At 45.0% G+C, this 23,665-nt stretch overlaps 1 protein-coding gene across 1 annotated transcript in view; it reads left to right on the top strand.

The window, feature by feature from the left end:
• The first annotated feature begins 4,648 nt into the window (after positions 1-4,648).
• LGI2 (leucine rich repeat LGI family member 2) overlaps positions 4,649-23,665 on the top strand; it is a 30,648-nt gene continuing 11,631 nt past the window's right edge. The window contains exons 1-6 of the mRNA XM_019962531.2: positions 4,649-5,036; positions 6,930-7,001; positions 8,557-8,628; positions 11,184-11,255; positions 16,654-16,725; positions 17,723-17,892. Coding sequence (XP_019818090.1) covers positions 4,840-5,036; positions 6,930-7,001; positions 8,557-8,628; positions 11,184-11,255; positions 16,654-16,725; positions 17,723-17,892 — 655 coding nt within the window. The 5' untranslated portion in view covers positions 4,649-4,839. The remainder of the gene's footprint in view (positions 5,037-6,929; positions 7,002-8,556; positions 8,629-11,183; positions 11,256-16,653; positions 16,726-17,722; positions 17,893-23,665) is intronic.

Below are 23,665 nucleotides of genomic sequence, written 5' to 3'. Positions count from 1 at the left end.
AGGGCCTTTCAGCTGATTTAGGAAACTGCATGAAATATCCACAGGCAGCTCTTCAAGAATACGATTGAATTCAAGAGGCCAGTTTGGGGCATATTCAGAATGAATTCCAGACTTGTGACACCCACTGAGTTAATGAAGAAAGGAAACGATGGGAAGCCAGAAATATTTGACCAGCAGCCAACCACAAGAGTGGCATATTAGGGTGATGTGGTCAAAGAGAGATTGGCAAACTCTGATTTAAAAAAAAAAGAGACAAGACTGTTTTGGTTTCTTTCCCCCCAGAGAATCCAATTTGTAGCCATTCAAACCAAGTGCCTTTGAGGTTTGGATGAATAATTTTTCTTTGGTTATTACAGCAAGCATCAGAGCCAGTTAGATGTTAGTGAAGGCTTTCTAAAGCTTGTAAGTCTGGTGAGAACATCAGTAAGGTGGCAAGGTGGGAGTGGGGGTGGAGGTGGGGGGTGAGGGGGTGAGCCTGGGAGGGATGGAGGGTGGGGGGAAGGGAGGGAGGTGCAGTGGGGTTTAGTTGGAAAGTGGGGGAGGGGTATGAGAAGCATGGTAAGGTCTTTGAGATTCTTACAAGATTTACAGATTGGTTTAGAATTTGAAGATTATGTTTGGTTTAAAAATAGATCCCCAAACTGCAGTATTCTTAAATTATCACTCTTCTGCAAGATTTCTGTGATTCCCTGCTGATTATTCCTCATAGATATTTTCTCTTTAATGTCTGTATGTATGAAATATCATCCATTCATTCCCTCATTCATGCATTCAATCAACATTGCTTTGAGGGCTCCCTGAAGGAGCATCAGGGTTTCAGACAGGTTTGAGGATTTCCTATCCACCCCCACCATCTCCTCCTTACCATCTTCACTGGCCATCTAGCTACCAACTCAGCATTACCATGTGGATGGCTCATGGGCATTTCAGAGTCAACATCTCCAATACAAAACCCTTGATACCTCTGTCCCAGCCAAACTCTCTCCTCTTCTAGGCTTTCTCATCTCAAGAAATGGTCCCTCCATCAACCCACTGGATCCAGCCAAAACTGTCAAGAACTGGCATTCTTGACATTTCCTTCAACTTCATACCTAAATCCAACCCAGTACCTAGTAGGCTCTGAATCAATATTGACCTAATGACCTAATATTCAACCTAATGGTTGAATAAGAGGTGAATGAATGAATAACGCTTTGATTTGCCTACACATGACACTTCAGCCTGTGCCATTTCATCCCCCATCGAAATGCATGCTCCTAATGTGGAGATATAGCTTGAGTAAGTGTATGTCTGAACAAAAATTTTTACATTTTGAAAAACTCCTGCTATTTCCTGGAAACAGATTGTGTTTCTCTGATTGTCTATTAAGGTTTTTTTTTTAACCACTGAAGATCTTGGAATCAAACCAAAATAATCTGCATTTCCATTTTTATATCTTAATTTATAAACTGCACCTTATAATTTACAAGCACTCATTTAGTGTCTCTAGCAGAGCTGAAACAAATACCAAGCCTGCCAGCTATGCCACCCAAGTCTTCTCTCTGCACTCTTCCTATCAGGATCTTTTCCAGGTTGGAGGAAATGGGCTGGAGATAGACCTAGCTTGGAGAGGGTAAGGATAGGAATAATGATGATGAAAGTGAAAGTGTTAGTCAGTCATGTCTGACTCTTTGTGACCCCATGGACTGTAGCCTACCAAGCTCCTCTGTCCATGGAATTCTCCAGGCAAGAATATTGGAGTGGGTAGCCGTTTCCATCTCCAGAGGATCTTCCGAACTCAGGGATTGACCCAAGGTCTCCTGTATTACAGGTGGATTCTTTAGCATCTGAACCACTGGGGAAGCCCAATAATGATGATATGTCACATTTATTTAGGGGATAAAGAGGAAGGTTTCATTATACCCATTTTATAGATGAGAAAATATAGGCTGGAGATGGGAGTGACATGACCAAGGTTTGTTTATGAGTGATGAACCAGGCCTAGAATCTGCATCTCTGGAATTCCTCATGCCAAGTCTTTCCAGGACACTAGACCAGGGTGTTTCCACTCAGCACTTGTGGTATTTGGGCTGGATCATGCTTTTTTTGTGCACTGCAGTATGTTTAACAGCATCCTGCAGTATCCTAATAGGTAGGCTCTACCTATTAGATGCCAGTAGCATCCACCCCACTGCAACAACCCAACTATCTCCAGACTTTGCCAAGTGTCACCCCTGATTGAGAAACAATGTGTCATGTCCTTAAGTAAAGCCAAGGGACAAAGGTTAGGAAGATTCATCTCCCTTCACAGCCTCTCACACCCCACCCACTGCCCATTCCCTTCAATCCTAGGGTTTATCTGAGAATTGTCCTGCCCACAATATCACACACATCTCTGAACAAATACTTAGTACCTCTTGTGTGGCATTGCGTCCATTATACTCTTGATCACATTTAGCTCCCAAAGATACACCCAACTATCCCATTTTACAGATGAGGAAACTGAGGCATCGAGTTTGCCTTAATGTGGGCCATAACTTGCCCACAATCACACACTATCAGGCTGAACTGCAAACCCACAGCTATCTAGCTCTGGGGACAGAGAGCTTACCTTGCCTACCCTACTTCCTTGATCCACTTCACAGTTGAGAACATTTTACTGGGTCAGCAAAAAGGTACTGTGTTTGACAATTCCCATCTCCTCCTCTCTATAAAGCAGTAGCCTGCCTCTCTCAAGGGAGACATCTTTCAGGATGTGCAGGACACACATCCATGGCTGTGGGTCCATGTGCCTATCACCCTCTCCAGGCCATGGTCTGCATCCACATTGCCAGCACTGGGTCTTGCTGAGAAGGGACGGGGGCAATGCATGTCAACACAGCGGTGAGGAGGACTTCTCTGGTGGTCCCATGGTTAAGACTCTGTGCTTCCACTGTAGGTGGCACAGGTTTGTTCCCTGGTCAGGGAAGTTTTGCATCCCCTGCAGAGCAGCCGAAACAAAACAAGAACATGGCAGTGAGGGCTACACACAGCAGCCAGTTCTGGAGTAGGATCCTCCTGACTATGTACTGTGTGACCCTGGGCAAGAGAAATACACCTCTGAGCTCAGTTTTTCCCATCTATAAAATGTGGACACCCATTTCCCAGGGCAGATGTGAATTAAGTGATGATAAATGTAGATTGGTTCCCATGGATGCTAGGTGCTGGCTAAATAATGACCTGCAATGAATGTCAACGTCCTCCATGAAGTTACCTGCAACAGACTGACTTATGATTCCTGAACCCTTATGGTCAATCTGTGACCCCCATGTAGCCATATGGAGTTACTTCTTCAGGGCTATCTGCGCAGCGAGACTTCAAATTCCCTGAGGATACGGTGTGATCCTTTGCCCACCCAGTCTCTCTGCCCCCGTGGCCGGCCATATCTGCTTCAAATGATTGCTGAAGCAGCCATAGTACTGATTCCTACAGTCATAACCATTTGCATCTGGTGCTGCTTCTTCTCGGTGTATCTTAGCATATGAAATGATTTCCTTGGTTAGTAGTCTGATGATGGGCTCTTGATTCTGCACTCTGAGTAGTCCTGGCTTTTTGCCATTTTGATTCTGCTTTGACCGTCTTCTTTGATTTCTCCACCTCACACTACCTTGTGGTTAGATTCAAGCTCAGCACATCAAAGGTAGGGTGAGAAGAGGGGCTCAGCAGGGCTTGGTTACCCACATCCCCCATCCAGGCTCTAACCCCCATTTCTGCCCAGCCATTTACTCCTTGACCACCGGTCAGTTATTGACGTTTTCTGTGCCTCAGTTTCCTAATGGGTAGATTAGGACATGCCTCAAAGAGTTGGAAGATTAAATGTACAGAGCCTAGAATGTACCACACCGTGGGTCTCTATTAACTATTGCCCCTAGTGCTTTAATTCGGGTGGGTGGGGGTGGCTAGTGATGCGCTGAGGGAGGGAGAGCTTGGATAGGCTTTTGAGCTCAGTGGCAAGCAGTAGGCAGGCCCCAGAGCAGCAGGGGCGCGCAGTGCTGTAGCGGCTTTTCTTGCCTACATGCTTTCAGGAGAGAAAGGCGGCTAGCTTCCTCAGCCTCCGGTGCTGAGGGCAGGGAGCCGACCCCACAGCCCCACCGTAAAAGACAAGCAAGCCCATCCCCGCTGAACTCAAATGACAGCATTCACATCCTTCAAGTATTAATAAAGGCAGCTCAAAATTCTGTACTCTTCAAAGACCCAGGACAAAGTCTCCCTTCCCAGTGATCAAGCCATTGCCCCGAGCCCTACTTTTTCCTTTTCCTCACGTTTTGGTCTGGCTCAAAGGAGCCCAGAGTTTCCCCCCAAATCATTTGGAGCCGGTGGAGGGACTGCGGGCATCTGATCCCCCATCGCTCAGCCAGGTCCCCGGGGCGGGGGCGGGGGTCTCCGTCCAGGCCGGCCCCTCCCGCAAGGTCACCTAACTTTTTCCTCTCTCCGCAGCTCCTGGGAAGGGTCCCGGAGGGGCCGCGGGGCGCGGCGGGGGCGGTGCGAGGCCCCCTCCCCGCGGGCGGGAGCCCGCCCCGCATTATTCATTGGCCAGAGCGGGCTGCGGGCGCGGGTGCTGATGTCAGGCGGGCGCGGGTGCGGCGGGCGCAGCGGCGGCGGCCGCCCAGCAGCCCGGGCGCGGGTGGGGGGGCGCCGAGTGGGGGTGGCGGCCAGCATGCTGCTCGGCTGCGGCTCGGCCTCCCACACCCGCGGCGCCCTTGTCCTCGCCAGTAGCGGCGGCGGAGTAGCGAGCAGCGCCCGCGTCTGCAGCGGCGCAGGGTCCGAGCACGCGGCGCGGCGGCGGGGGTCGTGGCCGGGACGGGGACCGGGGACCCGGGCATGGCGCTGCGGAGGGGCGGCGGGGGGCCGGGGCTGCTGCTGCTACTGCTGCTGGGCACCGCGTGTCTGATACCGCCGAGCGCGCAGGTGAGGCGGCTGGTCCGCTGCCCCGCTACTTGCAGCTGTACCAAGGAGTCCATCATCTGCGTGGGCTCCTCCTGGGTGCCCAGGATCGTGCCGGGTGACATCAGCTCCCTGTGAGTGAGTGGGACCCCGCCAGCCCCTTGCCCCGTCCTGCCCCACCCTGCCGCCCGGGAGTTGCCTCTGGCGCCGGGACAGCGCGACCCTGACTCCCCGGCTTCCCGGCCCCCTTTCTTTGCGTTTGGGGTGGGGAGTGCTATGGGACGTGGGTGGAGCCTCGGGCCCCGGGGAGGATGAGGGGAACCCGAGTCTGGGAAGCCGGACAAGTCCCTGTGGTAGTGTTTTCTCAAAGTCTGGCCCGCTGGCCACCTGCATCAGATCCACCTGGGGGAGTTTGTGCCAAGGCAGATTCTGGGGCCCGCGCGGAATGATGCAGGGTCTGGGGAGTGGAGCTTTGGAGTCTGCATTTGGCCGTCCCCAGGTGGCACTGGCATGCATTAAAGTTTGAGAGGAGGATGTGTGCTGGAGTGGAGAGGTGTGGGGGTTGTGTGGGGGCGTGTATATGCAGCCCAGCAGAACTGGAGCAATGATGAGGCCTCACTGTCCCACCCGAGGTCTGGGGCTGTGGTTTTCGGTGGCCTCCTCTGGACCTGTTCACACTGCAGGTTGGACAGAACCTGGGAAAGGGCATGTCATCTCTGGAAGTGGTGATGCTGTTCCATGTGGCCTGGAAGACGGAAGCACAGGGGACTTGGTGGAGCACTAGAGAGTGTGGGCATCCAGCTCAGTGGGCAAGTGCTGGGAATCAGCCTGACTTCTTGCCCTGAGTTTACAAGGCCTTCTTGCCAACTTCCCCACCACGCATTACCTTGGCTGCTTATTCAGTGCTGGAGGAGCAGATAGGAAAGGGCTTCCCTTTACTGATTCACCTGCTTGAGAATGCTTTCAACCTGGCCTTACGCAGTCACTCAGGCCACATGACCAGGTCTCATCATGGCTGTGGAAGGGGCTCTTGGCTTGTATCTTCACTGCTAGGAACTGTTTCCTGCTGAGATGACTCCTTTGTTCCTGGCCGAGGTGCTGGAGTGATACCTATTCTGTCACAGGGCACGGATTCCCCCTGGGGGTGGGGAGGAGAAAGTTGCTCACACTTTCTCTTATCTCCACTTCCCTGCCTCCATCCCAAGCAAGGTACTGGGGTCTGGACCCAGGAGTGAAGAGCTTCATGTTTGCATTTTTAGAAGTCAGGAGACTCTGGCCAGGCCAGAACAGAGGGCCCATTTGATGCTTAATATTGCTAAGTCAGATGACATGCAGAATTCCAGAAATGAGAATTCCCCTGGTTAAATCCCTTATACCACCAGCTGCTTAACACAATGGCATGCTAACTGAAATCATTCTGAAATGATGTATTGAGGTCCTGCTGGGGCCAGAGAGGATGAGGGACCTGGTGGCTAAAATAGTCAAGTTCCTTGCTCTGGTTGACCGTTAAATCTGACAGATGGCATTGCCTCCCACTGCACATTCAAGTTCAGGTGTCTCTGAGTTTTTCCCCAAGGCTTTCACGGTGCATTTAATCAGAAGTGCTCTGAGTGACTTTCAGAGCTGTGCTCCCAAGGGGAATGCTTAATCCTACCCTGGAGTTTCGTGGGCCAACATTAATGCTGTGTCTACACAAACAGAATCATGGGCAGAGGTAAAGCAATTATCCATTTTCAGCTAGGGCCTCCTGTAGTTAAGAAAAGGAAGTAGGGGGATTGATTTAAACCGGCTGAGATAATGTCTATGGAAGGAGCTAGACTGATGGTAAAGGTTTCTGTTATTCAGCACAGTTTTCTTATTGATCCAGTTCATTGGAAAATGGCTGGACTCGTCTTGTTTCTTATCCCAAGAAGTCCTGCTTGAAGCCTCACTCCTGAGTGGAGGAGTTTGGACAAGGCCACTCGCCCATCCTGCCTGGCACTTCCTGAAGCAACATAGTTTCCATTTTGTTCCTCTCTTGCCTGTAGGAGCCTGGTAAATGGAACATTCTCAGAAATCAAGGACCGGATGTTTTCCCATCTACCGTCCCTGCAGTTGCTGTGAGTTTGGGAAATCCTCTCTGGAATTGGGGGTCCTGGGACTGTGGTCTTGGGAAGAGCCATTTCTGCCTCCTGGGTATCTGTCCTTCCCAAGATACCCGTGCTCCACCAGTAAACCAAGGCAGGCTCTTAGTGTTGATTTGGCCCATCGTGCCCCCACCAAGCTGAGTCCCCAGTGTCCAGCTCCCTTTCCTTCTCTGGCATGTGTTTTCTTCAAGGACTTTATTGTAGATGCCATCGCCCACACCCAGCAACAACTGGGGAGATTAATTACATTGAATTATGGCCTGAATTTTTCCCAGATGAACCATTTCCCAAACACCTCCCTTTAAAAGAGAGCCTGCATGTTCAACTCTTAATGTTATTATGGTCATAGGAATATTTCTAGTTGACTGAGTATGTCAACTGTTGGGCAGCATGCTACGCATTTATGGGCAAATTTTTATTTAATGATATCAGTATTTTCCTTTTCCCATTTGACAGATGGGAAAACTGAGGCTCAGAGAAGTTAAGTAACTTGCCCCAAATCACAGCCAGAATTCTGACCCAGGGCCCAAAGCCCACAGTCATAACTCCTCTTCATCACAGGTGCTCCTGCCAAGTACTTGTGTCCTGTGCCTTTAGCCTTGGTCAGTTAATATTTACTGATAAAAAGCAATGTCCAAAATGCAGTTTTCAAAAGCAAATCAGTGACAGGCAAAGTCAGGAGTACGTAGCTCACTCTTTATTTGTATTCATTTCTTAAACTTGAATGAGATCAGAATGAAAACCACCAACATTCTTGATGCATACAGAAAAATATGAAGACATGGCATATAGTAGACTCATCCCAAGTCAATTTCATGTTGATATTTTTGTTCTTGAAATGTTATGTACCTACTTAGAACATTATCCTTACCATTTTAAAATCTGTAATTTATGAGAAATTATAGTTCTATTAAAATATTCTTATGATACAAATGCAGAATAGTCATCAGTGGTGACGGTAGAGACTATATAAACTTTTACCAAAGGCTTAAGTGGCAGCTCAAACAGCTATGTGGTGAAAAAGAATCTTCTGAAGTTTTCTTAAACTTTTTTATGATTTCCCATGGGCGCGTGTAGTATGCTAGGAAGGTTTCGTGTTTTGTTTCGTTTTGTTTGGTCTCAGCTGTGTGACTTTGATCAAGTCACTTAACTTCTCTGAATTCAAGTTTCTCTAAGAGTCAGAGTGCTTCTTTTTAGATGTGTGCATCATAAAGCACTCACTGGCTGTTTAGTTGTGCTGAACATTAGAAAGCTGTGAGATAACAGCTCTTAAGTCATATTTACTGATACCCACGGGGAAGAAAGGTGGAAAATAAGGGGGACCAGAAAATCTGGCCAAAGGGAATCCACTTGCCATTATCCATCTGCGTCTATGAGTCAGGTTGTGCACAGAATGGGCCATGCTGAGAAGAGCCCATGTTTGCCCACAGATCAGAACATAACCAAAGAAACAGAAATGGCCTCACCATGAAACTCAACTTTTGAACTTCTTCACTGGAATCTGTTGACATCTGTCTCTTGCTTTCAGATTGCTGAATTCTAACTCATTCACAGTCATCCGGGATGATGCTTTTGCTGGACTCTTTCATCTTGAATACCTGTAAGTTTTGTGCTTTGTCTATGTGCTGAGTAATTGGTATGTCAGTGGAATGGCTGTATTGCTTTCCAAGCTGGAACAGCATCTCTTAGAGAGCTTGGGGGTGGGGGAGAAAATGCAGAAAACCCCATTCTCTTTTCAGCGCTGACCTTTTATAGTTTACTTGTGTATGAACATGCTGGGACAGGAGGAGGTTGGAGAAAAAGAGGGGGAAAGGGAACAAAGAAGGAAAGATATTCATTCATTCTCTGCTGACATTTAATTTGTCATGTCATAAGCACAATTGGAAATTGCATCGGGTATTTTTACCTCTCAAAACTAGGCGTGGATTTGCTGATCAGCCAGAAATAAAGCTGAAGGATTCCGAGGGTTACATATTTGTAAGAAAGTCTCCCTATTTGGGGTTACAACTTCATGTTTTAATTCAACTGCTCTATATCTCATTTTCAGTATCCCCTGTGAGCTGCTGCTGGGAGTCTAATTTTATTTTTTCTCCTTTAAAATAAAGGTTATTTTTCCCTTTTCAGATGTGCAGTTGTCCCGTCACCAGCAATGAGCTCTGCCCTCCCTCTGATTTCTGCCTTTTCACACTTTCATAGTCTTTTTTCCCCTTAAGTTCTCCCATCCTTGTCTCTTGTCACTTTGTAATAATATTAATCCAGCTATCAGATGGGATTTCCTCACTTAGCATTCAGAATGATTTTTAAAACCTTGTCTCTGCCTTCTTATCTGAGATATTTGAATTCTAAGCACATCCTGTGTCTAGGAAAGCTCTCTGCTGATTTTCTGTCCCCAGGAAAGATGTCTCTGGAGGAATTCTTTCTCCAGAGGACACATAATACAGGTACTGTCATGATACCTGATAGTCTAGGTAACCTGGGAAGAGTAGTCAGGCTGAAGCGCTAAGTTTAACTAGGTTCTACGGAAGCACATAAACAGTCAGGGGAGGTGCTGAGTGAAGAGCAGTCTGTTCTCTCTTTCCAGTAGTGCATCTTCCTGTCACAGTTATTGAGGAGGAGGTTTGCTTCTCAGTTTTTACTGAAGTCTATTACTGAATAGACCCCTGACTTTAAAAAAAAAAAAAAGACCGGATCATTCTCAGTGTACGAATCAAGAACTGTTTTACTAACTAATGACATCACAGTGCAAAGCCTCTCCCTTGGACCATCTCATCAGAGACCCTCTTATACTTGAAGAAATGTGAGGCCGTAAACTGAAATTTTGTTCTCTGTGGCCCTAGGGAATAGTCCCAGTGCATTCACTTCATGTATTTCCCACAAAGACTTTAAAGCACGGCTGGAGTTTTTATTGTGAGATCCTATGTGCAAGCCCTAAGACATTTAAGCACTGAGTTTGGTCTGTGTTCAACTTCCTTATACTTTCCATTTCCAGTGACCTGGAGATCAGAGAGTATCTCTGTCTTGTCGCCCATGTGTTCAGAGGTGACACTGTGCAGGACATGATGAACTCAAGCTTGTTGGAGTAAGGGAGTGAAAATCTCTGTCATGTCCGACTCTTTGCAACCCCATGGACTATACAGTCCTTGGAATTCTCCAGGCCAGAATACTGGAGTGGGTAGCCTTTCCCTTCTCCAGGGGATCTTCCCAAACCAGGGATCGAACCCAGGTCTCTTACATTGCAGGCAGATTCTTTACCAGCTGAGCCACAAGGGAAGCCCAAGCTTGTTGGAAGCCAAGTTTAATTGAATTCTCCCTGGGCAAAGACTTCAATGTGTGCATAAGCACTCAGTCACTCAGTTGTGTCTGACTCTATGCAACCATATGGACTGTAGCCACCAGGCTCCTCTGTCCATGAGATTCTCCAGGTGAGAATACTAGACTGGGTTGCCATGCCCTCCTCCAGGGGATCCTCCCAACCCAGGGATTGAACCCATGTCTCCTGTGTCTCCTGCCATTGGCAGTCAGTTTCTTTATCCATTCAGCCACCTGTGAAGCCCAAAGGCTTCAATATGGAGGTGTAAAACAGAGGGCTGTGTTCAAGGGACAATGATATAAAGAAAAATATTAATAGCCAGGTGCTGTGAAATGTAAGGTTGGAGGGGGAAAGAGGTCTGGAAGTGTTCCAGTCTTGTGGAATTTGAGAATATCTTGCCTTTGTCTTGGAAAAGGAAATGGCAATCCACCCCAGTACTCTTGCCTGGAAAATCCCATGGACAGAGGATCCTGGTAGGCTATATATAGTGCATGGGGTCGCAGAGTCGGACACGACTGAGTGACATCACTTTCCTTTCCTTTCCTTTGCCTTTGTCTAGGGCTTTCTTCTTTCTCCCCCAAACTGTTTCTACCCTTGCTGCCGACTCTGACTTTGAAGACTTCCACACTGCTTCTGGAAGGAATGCAAAAAGCATATCTGTGTGCATGCACTCTTGCACACACACCCGGTTTCCACTTGGAATCTGGTGTCGCTGGCCGAGCCCTTGGGCATGAATTTCTGAAACTCATAAGTGCATTCAGATTCCATTCTGAAAGCATCCCAGTATCTTTTTTGAGGTATTAAGCACAGAAAATTCAGTTTAATTATATGGATTTTCTTCTTAGGTTCATTGAAGGGAACAAAATAGAAACAATTTCAAGAAACGCCTTCCGTGGCCTCCGTGACCTGACTCACCTGTAAGTCCTGTGAAAAGTGTTGTAACTTCTTTAATGTGTAGAGTGAGGGTCACTTCCTGGTGCTTCTCTCCTTTTTAAAAATTTTTACTTTATATTGGGGTATAGTTGATTTACAATGTTGTATTAGTTTCAGGTGTACAGCAAAATGATTCAGTTATACATATACATATATCCGTTCTTTTTCAAATTCTTTCCCCATGTAGGTTATTATAGAGTACTGAGTAGAGTTCCCAGTGCCTCTCTTTCTTGGCTGTTTTGTCCATATTATAATATCCACTGAAGGAATTCATTTCTAGGTTGCCCGAGAGGTTTCTATATTGTCAATCGGGCACCATCCCATCATAAGCACTCACACACTTGGCTTTCTTATCTTCTCCATCCTCCTGAACCACCATTATGGTTCACATGACTGCCTGTGAAATCGGGGAGTGATGGGAGTGATGGAGGAGGTGGAAAGGAAAGAAACATGTATTGTATACCTACTCTGTGCTTAGTAAGCTTTTCTTTATCTTTCTCCTTAATCTGGGAGTCCCCATTGTACAGATTTGGGAACTGAGGCTTACCTAACTCATTGAAGAATGCTGAATGGAGGAACAACATTTGTTGAAGCAGAATAGAGACATTTTTGTGGTTCCTTTAATTTGAATGCAAATAGCTTTTTCTTTTATGTTGGATTTATCTGTTGCTTAAGCTAAGCTCTCTGGGTTCTTTAATAGCTTTCTGGAGAAAAAAATTAAACAAATTGATTTGAATTGGCGTATCAAATGAAACAAGCACACACACTTAGCAAATTTAGAAAACTGGAGAAATAGTGGCTGAGCTTATGAACATGTGAACATCGTCTTTGTCTTGGTAGGAGCAATTTAACAGCCAGGAACCAGTCACATTTGCATACTAGAAACTTTGTGTTTGAGTAGGATAACATACCCCATTTCCATAGCGAGCTTGCCTATGGTCAAAAAAACAAACTGGGGAAATTGAAGGGCTTTGAGCAGGAGTATTAGGCAAGGGTGGCAGTACCTCCCGTATGTGAACTCTAACTGATAAAGCATCTAGAGAGATGATCTTTTACATCAGACCCTGATAGAGGCAAAGGTATCTGTCATTAGGCTCAGCGAGCACTTGATTTTGGAGTCCTACCAATCAAAAGTCTTGCCTGAGTCATAGTTTGTAGAGGAAGAAGATGAGGGAGCGGGAATGGGAGGTCCAAACAGCACAGCCAATCCTGGACAGCATCAAACTCTTGTTGGTGTTATTTCTCTGTGATTTCTTTCTTTCCTATAAAAGTCTTGATTGTTTTTTCAGATTCAGCCTAGATGCCCAATTCCCACATTCTTGCAGAGGCCAAGACAGTGGGCTTCGAGTTACATAGACTTAGGTGCAAATCTCAAGGCTGCCATTTGTTAAGATTATTTAACCTTTTTTGAGCCTCACTTTCCTCATCCGTGAAAATGGGGATGATTATACTGAACTCATAAAATAGCTGCACATAGTGGGTTAATGCTTGTTTGCAGAGCATCCAGCCCATTATCCGTGGTAAATGCCCAAGATCTGGTTGGCATTATTATCATCTTCCTCCTCCACAGCAGAGCATCATCATTCCCTCCATCCACTCAGGAAGAAGTCTCAGTTTTCTCCAATGGCTGCTGAGTAGCCTTGGCAGTTTGGGTGGCTAGACAGGGTCTTTGGTAAGACAGCTGTGGATGTCTGGAGAGGAACAGCTGTGGCCAGACAAATCCACTTCCCGAAAGTCAGGAATGAGGGGCTTTGTTTCTGACCAAAGGCTCTGGGCAGATTCTGCATCTAAAGCAAAGCCAGTATGACTGGTTGACTTTGCCCAGATGTCAACTTTCATTGAACCAATTGGCTGTAAGTCCCTGATCTGAAAACAGGTGTGAATATGCAGGTACTGTGCATATATATTTGCATATTTTTGTGTAAGTGGGTCCATGCACTTCTATTCGTGGGTGCACATAACTGTGTGTGTGCTTGTGCATTTGCACATACAGCCATATGCTATGTTACCCATATATGTGCAAGAGGCACCTCTTTGTCTGTGTGACACGCAGGGGCACACACAGAGGAAACAAAGGGGTCTTTTGTTTGGGTCCAGAGTGCATCTGATGTGTTAGAGGAGATGCATTACCATCTGGCATGTGTTACCATCCTCCAGTCAAGCCTACAGAGCACCCCCCTCCCCAGCTCTCCAGCCCTATTTCCCTGAATATGCCCACAATACTGGGCTCTCCTGAGCACAAGCAATTCACCCCCATAACCAACCTTTCCCTTACATCATTTCCCTTGCCCAGGAGATGGTTTCTTCTGCCCACAGTCATCTGGAATCTACCTTTTCCTCCACAGTCCAGATTAAGTTCTCTCTGTTCCTTGGAGCCAGTCCTGATCCCCCCTCCTCCCTTGTTGTAGCCTGCCCCGCTGACTCCACACAACCACTTCTTGGCTGTAGACACTGGTCATATTGGTTGATGCCATTTCACGGATGTTAGTTTCGTCTCTGAGCTGTGTTGAGAGCTCCCTGAGGGCAGGGTTCCTACAGCTCTTCCATCAGCTCTACTCCTCGCCAGCATCTCACATGGGGCTAAACCAGCAGGATGTTCTTTCTGACTCACTGGCAGACCAATGAGTTACCAAGCTGAGTTTTCCTTACATGCTCTACTGCAGTGCGAGTCTTATGACTTATAAAGTTGACTCCTCTAAGGCTGGAGATATATGTAGTAATAAAAAACATTTACTATGCTGTTCAGGGTTTCCCAGGTGGTGTAGTGGTAAAGAATCTACCTGCCAATGCAGGAGATGTGAGTTAGATCCCTGGGTTGGGAAGATTCCCTGGAGTAGGAATTGGCCACCCACTCCAGTACTCTTGCCTGGAAAACTCCATGGACAGAGGAGCCTGGTGGGCTACCATCCATGGGGTTACAAAGAGTCAGGCATGACTGAGCATGCATGCAGCGTGAGCACAAAGCAGCAAAACACTGTGTAAAGAATGAGCTGATCACCCATCCTCTTTTTTTCTGTGTGAACTGGTAAGCTCATTCAACTTCACTCCTGTGCTTAAGGAAGTGACTGTCTGAAATTTGCTTGTTTAAATACCTGCTTTTTATCTTTTATGAACTTTTCTAACACCTGCAGACTCACATTCATACACAAAGAAACACAGATCAGGTTTCAAAGCATTGAAGGAACAGTGCCAATCTGTAACTAAAATCTGGGACATTTGTTTTTCCAGCGGTCCCACAAAGCCCAAGGGACCAGTTAAGTAGTTTTAGAAATGAAGTATGTGCCATGAATTTGTAGACAAAATGAAGTGGAAAGTGAGATGTTATGCACTGCGTCTGGGGGTGTGGGGAGGTGGTGGTGGATAGTCCATCTAAATAATTCAGCTCTCTGAAATCCAAATTGAACATTTAAAACAGTTGCTTTTATTTTGGCCTTGATGACTCTATATATGCTTATCACTTCAATCCAGTGCATTTCAATTCACTAAAAATATTTAGCTAAACTAGTAATCTTTAATTAGCTAAAAAATTGTGCTTTACTTAAAAAAAAAGTGACTAGCAACCAGAAAAAAATAAAAACAACTCTCTCCTTTTTAAATTTCAAAAAGCTGCTTCTAGAGAACATTCAGTCTGATTACAGTCCGAAGTCTATAATCTACAGTCTGTAGTTACAATTCTAATTTATCATCTGTTCAACCTATTTCCAACATCTTAAAAAATATACAAATAAATCATTTAGGAAAGAAATGTAAAATGATACATGAAATTGTATTTTAATCCATTTGTGGTTACCTGGATGAGAAAGGACATAATTCAGAAACTATAGGTCTCCCTGTATTCTGTTGGTATCACACAGTAAGAATGTTTGGATTAAAAATGGGCACAAAGCTTTCTATCCTAGCTGACTCTAAGGAAGAACACTCTTTCATTCCTACTTCTTGGATGGGTCATTAGGATGCTATAAAAGACTGGTTTCATATATGTTTTTAAAGAGGGTGGTGCTCAATTCCCTACGTGTTGATTATCATTTATATGTTTTCTGTTTGTACTCAAGTGTGTAGAAGAAAACAAAAGTAAGCATGAGTATTTTGGCTGACTCACTCAGGGCACGAGGCCTGGGGGAAATCAGACTTGATGTACATCGTTTCAATGCCTAGCATCTTTCTCTGTCAGCAGCCCAGCACCGTGGACATTCATCTTCAGCAGGATGATGACAGGGCACTGCATAATCCTAAGTCATCAGAGAAAGCGTTGATAATATTCGTTCAAGTCTACTTCCTGAAGATGGGGACTATATTATAGAGAAACATTATAGAAAGCTCTTCAACTCGAAGAACAAAAATGCAGAATGGTTTCTAGTCAACCTTCATTAAGGAGAAAATGAGATTGATCTCAGTCGTTCCCTAAACTGTGGTTCACTGAGATTTTGTATCATCATTAGGGTTAGTGCTGAGATTCTTTATGTAAAAGAGTATTTACTGAGTCCTTTTTTTTTTAAGTCACAAGTAATAAAATTCACTTGGATGCCCTACTAGGGAACTTCTTGGGATAAGACTGAACATCTGGTTTTTGTTTTTTTTTTTGATCATTCCCATTTGGTGTTTAAACTATTCCTCGAGAGAGAATTACTGAGTACCCACTGTGTGCCACTGTGCTAGATGCAAGGGGTACAGATGTGGACAGACAAAAACCTCTGATCTTATGTTTAGGGAGAATACACAGTCCATAAACAAATAGATAATATATAGTGTTTGCTAAGTGATAGTTGTGCAATGAAGATCCACAGAGCATGGAAGGGACTTGTGTAGAGATCAGGGAAGGTGGTGAAAGTGGAGGGTGGACCTGGAGAGGGTGCTGGCTGAACCATGTGAATAACTAGAGGAACAGCCTGAGGCAGATGAACACCAGGTTCAGAGAACTTGAGCTGGGAGCATGCCTAGCCTGTGTGAGGAATAGCAAAGGAACCAGTGTGGGTGATCTGAGTCAGTAGAGATTCAGTCCCACGGGTAGGTGGGAATGGAGGTAACTAGACAATGGAGGGCCTTGGGTGCCATCTAAAGGACTTTGGCTTTTATTCTGAGAAACGTGAGATGCCAACATGTATATCATATATATCATAAAACATGAGATTTAACATATATATCAAGAGCTTAATAAATGATTGTTTTAAAAACAAAATAAAAAAACTTATATTGTGTAGTTCAGCATCTCTAATGTTTTCTTTGTATAACTAAACTAAAATTCTTTATCTCAGTATCAGTGACCAAAGTCAGACATTGAACTACACTGAGCTCTGTTTTAAATCACTTGCATTATTTAAGGGACTTCAGAGTGACTGGGCATAAAGATAATATACACATTAAATCGTGACTTTCTTGTTCTAGTTCTTTGGCCAACAACCACATAAAAGCACTCCCAAGGGATGTCTTCAGTGATTTAGACTCTTTGATTGAACTGTAAGTAATGAAAATTAAGTTTATGTGTGCTTGTCTTGAAATCCAGTCTTCCCCTTGACTTTTATTGCATTTTGTTGTAATAGCTAAAAACCCATGACAAAGCAGCAAACACTGGGAAACAGCATATAGATTGTACTGTGTTTAATTTTGCCATGTTAACTGTGCTTAGTAGCATTAGGCCAGTGGTAATTTGGTATGCTGGGTGATAGGGTCCCCCTTTTTTCCCATGAGCAATGGTCCCCCTTTTTCCCCATCTGCTTTATTTTCTTGTGTTTTGTCATCCCTTATTGGACAAAGTTTAACGAGATCTTAAAGTATCAATCGGAGAAGGCAATGGCAACCCACTCCAGTACTGTTGCCTAGAAAATCCCATGGACAGAGGAGCCTGGTAGGCCACAGTCCGTGGGGTTGCTAAGAGTTGGAACATGACTGAGCGACTTCACTTTCACTTTTCACTTTCACGCATTGGAGAAGGAAATGGCAACCCACTCCAGTGTTCTTGCCTGGAGAATCCCAGGGACGGAGAGCCTGGTGGGCTGCCGTCTATGGGGTCGCACAGAGTCGGATATGACTGAAGCGACTTAGCAGCAGCAGCAGCAGCAAAGTATCAATTGCATTTGTCAGAGCTATCTTCCTGTAGTGTCTTGTTTGCGTGTAAGGACCTATGCTGGGTGGTGTTCTTCTTTCACCCCTCCCCCATTTCCAGCATGGTGTGGTGACATTTTCAAGAGGATTTGCAGAAATAGTGGTGTGTCAACTCTGAGAACTCTCTGTGTGCTATATGGTTAAAATCAAGGACACTAAAGAGTGTTCAATGAAGTCAATGAGAAGTAAAGGACATTGGATGCATTAAATAGAAAATTTTTTTTAATTCCATTTTTTGGGATTTGTTAAATATGTCAGGATATTAAGAATTCTGGAGTTTCATATTACTGCCAAAACATTTCTGACATGTCTATTTCTCTGCGTCTGTGTTTGTTTTGTTTTGTTTTGTTAGAGATTTGAGGGGCAATAAGTTTGAATGTGACTGTAAAGCCAAGTGGTTGTATCTGTGGTTGAAGATGACGAATTCCACTGTTTCTGATGTCCTGTGTATCGGTCCGCCAGAATATCAGGAAAAGAAGCTGAATGACGTGACCAGCTTTGACTATGAATGCACAACTACAGGTATTCAGAACCTTTATCATCAAAGTCTGTTATTTAGAATAATCCTTTCTTTAAAAATACTATCAATAGGGAGTTTGGAAAATGTAGGGATAAAAGTTTTCTATCAAAATTATTTTAGGGGAAATTTAAGCGTTAAAAAAGAAATGAATTGATGTGGCAGGGAAAATATCTCAGCAGTCTGGAAGGATTTTTATTAACTGCACTGACTTTAATTTTTATTCTTTACAACTTCAAATTTCTCTAAAGCTTTTAAGGCAGGAACTGGTGAGTTTGGCATGAGAACATTTTCAAATCAGGCTAAGCTTCATGGAAAGGCAGTGCAGAGATGCCTAAATTACTGTTCTCTTGATTGAATAATATGAAATTTATTGGACACTTAACTAATAAATACCAGAATTACTCTCGTAGTTCCATGTAAAATGAGATAACTAGGTAAGTCATACATAACCATGGCAGAGTAGAAACACAAGTTAACAACGAGCTATCAAAGGGAAAAATTCACACTGAGGAAACAAAATGTAAAGAAAGCTTGATTATTTTTTCTATGGCCTGCCTCAAGGTTTCAGTTTATACATTTTTAGGTTAAAAGATAAAATTAAAATACTGTCTCAACTGTCATATCTTGTAGAAAACAGGAGAGTAGTTCCATATGAAAGCTTAGATGGAGTTTCTACAGCTTTTAAAGCCACATTTTAAAGGAGAGCGGATCAAGCCACAGTATGCAACCTGCTTACCAGACTTATAAAAATAAACATTCAGGCTGAGAGTTGATATCTACAAAGCCTCAAGGCATGTCAGTAGGAGCAGCAGGATTGAAAACTCAGAAAATAGTTACAGAAACTCAAAAGACAAAAACTCCAAGAACAAAATACCACATTTAAACTCTACTGCTATCCCCCGATCAAATAAACAAACAAAAACTCAGAAGTAAAAATTATTTCCAGATATCTTTGTCAATAAGGGACGCCGACAAGTTCTGTCCTTTTCTGAGAGGAAACTTGAAGTCTTATGGAAATGCCCTTGTCTTTCATCACTGAACAGGGACTTATTCAGCTGTGTAATTGGCAGGTGCCCTTTAGCCAGCTGAGGCCACTGGGGGTTTATTTATTGTATTGTAGAGCACCGCAATAAATCAGAGGTCACGGTCAATGACGTTTGCACCAAAAGGTTGCATTCAAGGCCATGCCATACGAAATGTGAAACCACAGCTCACTGGGGCTCCTTTCTGCCTCTTCTCATTTTTCTGGAAAGTTTTTTAAACCCTACACTGAAGTGAGCAGCTTTTCCGTTGTTCTCTTCACACCTGGCCCTAGTGTGTGAAAACTGCCAGTCTGAGAGAGAAATAGCTTGGGCTGTAGAGAGCCTTGGAACTCGGGCATCTGTTCCAGACCTGGCATCTCTGGGGTAGCATGAAGTCCTTAACATATTTTGGGCATTCTCTTATATATATTTCTCTTCCCTAACAAGCTTTTTGCTAAAATTTAGAAAGTTAGCACCCCACCCTAGAAGCAAGGAAATGATGATTCTGCCTTTGTACTTGTTTTATCCCCTTAAGGCTCATGAACAAATAAACTCTGGCTCACAGCATCTTCCATCATGAAAAAGTGGTGCCAGCAAGCTGTGACCCACCCCCAAATATAGTCCCTTCCTATCTTCTGGCTCAGATCAAGCCTCATCCTCTGCTGCTTTATTTAGGACTAGGGAGGAAATAGGTGAAGAGGGATGGAAGTTGGAAAGTCAAGTCTGAGATTCATGGTACCGGTATTGCATCCTTACACGAGATTGGGGAAGAAGCATATTTTCTCAGTGCCTTGTTTTCCTCTTAGCTCAGGGTTTTAGGAAGGAGTAAATTCTTTAGGTAGATGTCTCACCTTGTTCTTCCCAGGGAGAGGAACGTATGATTACCATCCTGTTCCTAGCGCAGGGGTGTAATTAACACCACAAAGCCACCCCTGGCTGGTTTCAGCTCTCCAGATTAATCACAGTCCCTCCATAACACTCTGCTTCAAGTCTATTTTTAACCACCTCCAAAATCCCTGTTACCTGCTCATGATTCCCCATGTTAGGTGGATAATTCACTAAATTCCTTAGAGGGAGTGAATTTTGCATCCTAATTGTCCCGTTAGCTTCCCTATTTCAGGGCTGATGAAAATGCAAAGAGAAATAATGCATTAATGTGCAGTTTCTCTCCCCATAGGATCAGCATCATGTATAATTTATTTCCTGCAAGTGCTATAAATAGCTATGTAAAAATCTGTTGATTCCAGTGGGAGCAAGGCCTAAATTGTAAGAGTCCTACTGACATCATGAACTTAATCCGATGTGAATGGAAGTGGCAGGGCTTCTTGCAGCGAAGGCCATTAATACTTTAACACTAGTAAATTGATGTCATATCAATATGTGGATTGTTTGAGATCTTTCCACAATGAACGTGCTTTTGCTGTCTCTGACAAGTAATGTAAGAGGGGGATGAGGGAAGATGTTTAAATTCTCCAGGTCCCCTCCCCCATTCACACAAGAACACATTCATCAATCGTATTGTTTCCCCCGTTTCTTCCCCTTTTTCTTCTCTTCTTTCTTCCTCCTGTTCCTCCTCCCCTTTTCGGTCAGCAGCATCAAAGAGGGAGAAGGAGTCTCCTATTAAGAACTAGATCTATGAGACTTCCTTGGCGGTCCAGTGGTTAAGATTTTGCCTTCCAGTGCAAGGGGTGCGGGTTCGATCCCTGGTAGGAGGTTAAAATACCACACACCTTGAGGCCAAAAGATATAAAACAAAAGCAGTATTGTAACAAATTTAATAAAGATTTAAAAAATGGTCCACATTAAAAAAAATTAAAAAAAAAGAATTCTATTTATAATTCAAATGATTTAGGAGTCTGCTTTGTCAGCTAGGATATAGAAAATATTATGAAACCAACGTTTTTGGGGAAATCAATGGAAATAGGGCCATTAGAGGCTAGATTTGTAAAATGCTCTCTATTTTTGGCAGCTCTCTTTCTGGAACTTTTTAAAATAAAAAAAATGTAAGCTTTTGGGTCTGTGCTTTGAACAGCCTGCATTTTTTAAGCTCACGAGTGCTCATGTTGCTGGGGATTCAGTGTAGGCAGAAGTCTGTGCATACAAGGAGTTGGGGTTATAGTCATCGGGAGTGTTTGTAACCTTGGGCACACTTGGATGAGAAAAGACAAGCGGAGACGCTGGAGGAGGTGATAGCCCTCTTGGCTGTAATTCAAAGAACACGGCTGTACTTGCTGAGTATTCTTCTACCTCCAAGAAAGGGAACAGACCATGGCTGCTCCTGTTCCCTTTCCCATTGACCAGCCTGTGAACATGGAAACCTCTTGCAGCCCCCAGAGCACTTTCTGACTTTTACACTGGGACCGCCAGGGCCCACTGGAATGAATCAGGCAAGTTTTCCAATTTTTAGTCTTTGACCAAGCAACGCTGGTATTTGGTGGGTCTTAAGAGAGGAGAGGGAGCCTGGAGCCATGCTGGAGCCCTAAGTCTTCACACAGGCAGCTTCTCACTGTCGTTGTGACATGTATAAAACTCCTGAGTGCAGCCACAGCTGGGCACTCACACTTACCAGCTCTCTCCTGTTGGGTCTCTGCAGCACCCTTGTGAGATAGAAGTGGCTCTCACTTTATTCCTGGGGAATCTGAAGCTCTTTCCTGAGTTCCTGGAGCAGTAGGTGCAGGTGGGTTAGGAGCCATCTGTTCCACCTGCCTTGGTGCTTCTGAATGTTTCAGAAGGGAGTTACCTCCTCCATTCCTGCTGCCTGTCCCCACAGATCCTTGGTCACCTTTTGCTGTCAGAGGCAGAGGCAGACTTCTGTCTGCTTCTCCCCCTTCTCTCTATACCTGCAAGTGTCCTTCATTCAGGCTCATCCTCTCCCCCGACATCCTCAGAGTAGGCCAGGGTGAGGTCAGCCCTCCCACATTCGCCAAGTCAATAGCTCCTGTCCACTTGCAATGAAATGGGCCCCTCCAAAGAGGTGACACGTATGAACACACACCGCATGTAAAGGACTGTTCTACATGAGTATGAATCATAATAAATGAGGAGGAAACTGAGGCCGGGCAAGGTTGGGCAACTTCCCTGAGTTCACTCAGCAAAAAAACAGTCATAACTCAGGCATTTTATCTTAGATGCCGTTACGATGGACACTTACCCCGAGGGATAGCCCAGCAGTGGCCAGAACAGTGGAGGGGACTGCCTCGTGTGTGCTGAGTCTGAGGTCAGCATGTCCACCGCATTGCCTAATCTGTCCCTGACACTGTGCTTGAGAGGCAGGTATCATTGTCCCCATACTGCAGATAAGTAAACTGAGGCCTTGTAAAGGGAAGTGCACAGCCTGGGAATTCAAAGGCAGAAGGTGGTTTCAGGTGGTTTGACTGCAGGCACAGTGCTCTTTCCGGTGCCTCACTCTGCCCTTACTCCTCAGCCCTACTTTCTCCTGCCCCTGACTGGCATTGCTCATCCCACCCCTCTCCATGCTTCCCACCTCAGCATTGGCTCAGCTGCTCTGCCACTGACCTGCCTCTGGTCCTTCTGCACTGGCCTTCCTTAGTTATTACCTGGTGTCTGGCCTGTGAATGCCTTTCTCATTTGGCATCTTTGTGAGGCTTCTGAGTCAGTTATTTCTTGAATGGCGGCTGTGAGCTTGTGTCATGGAGACCCAGGCCCTTCCTTAGGAAGCCTTTCCAGAGACACATCATGCTGGTTGTGTGTCAGTGGCCAAGAGCACACCCTCTCTGAGCTTCAGCTTCTGGAGCTAAGATTCCTTGAATTTTTCCAAATGTGACCCTGATATCACTATAGGTAGGTAGGTTTAGTTGCTAAGTTGTGTCTGACTCTTGCAACCCCATGGATTGTAGCCCACCAGGCTCCTCTGTCCATTGGATTTCCCAAGCAAGAATACTGGAGTGGGTTGCCATTTCCTTTTCCACGGGATCTTTCTGACCCAGGAATTGAACTCAGGTCTCCCCTTGCGGCAGACTCTTTACTGACTGAGCTACCAGGATGCCACAAAATTGGAGATTCAATCACTGTGAATAATCACATGTGAACAATAGTGCCTGATTCTGAGTCCAGTGAGTTAGGACTGGTCCTGTGGATTGTACCCATCAGAACAGGTTTGCAGAGGAGATGGGACTTCAGCAGGAATGGAGAAGGATTGAGAGGGGAAGAAGTGGGCAAAGCCAGGCTTTTCTCATAGGAATGACTTTCCTAAACCAGACATCCACCCTCATTTTATTCTGGGCACTTTTAGCCTGCCAAGAAGCAGCGAACCCTAGAATATTTCTGGCCAGAGAAATAAACTCTTATGAATGTTTTGGGTTTTTTTTTTTTTCTTCACTAGTTCTCTGGCTACCCCACACACTAAATATTCTTGCATCCAGTGGCATGTTAACCCTGTTTCTTGGTGAAACTGTACATTCCTACCAAGATTTCAGACAGTGAGTCATTGTAGCTCAGGGGAGCGATACAGATGACGGGTATTGACTTACCACTAAATGGAGGAGCAGAGCGTGCGCTCAAATAGGATGACTTCTATGCTGCTGGAAAATTTAAGATCTCCTGCAACTGCCCTCTGAGCTGCAGAGTGTTGCCCAGATCCCAGGTACTGCCATACTTAGCACTGTACGAGGCTAGTAATCAGTAAACACACTTAGGTTAACTTCCCCAAACTGTGGGCTTTATAAACCTCCGAGACCTAGTCAGAGAGTTCAGTTTGGTTTCCAAAAGTGCCTTTTGGGGAGTTAACTTTCAC

Source organism: Bos indicus, chromosome 6, assembly GCF_029378745.1.
Source record: "Bos indicus isolate NIAB-ARS_2022 breed Sahiwal x Tharparkar chromosome 6, NIAB-ARS_B.indTharparkar_mat_pri_1.0, whole genome shotgun sequence".
Lineage (NCBI taxonomy): Eukaryota > Metazoa > Chordata > Mammalia > Artiodactyla > Bovidae > Bos > Bos indicus.
Note: the sequence above shows the minus strand (reverse complement) of the source record. Positions and strands in the feature narration are given on the sequence as shown.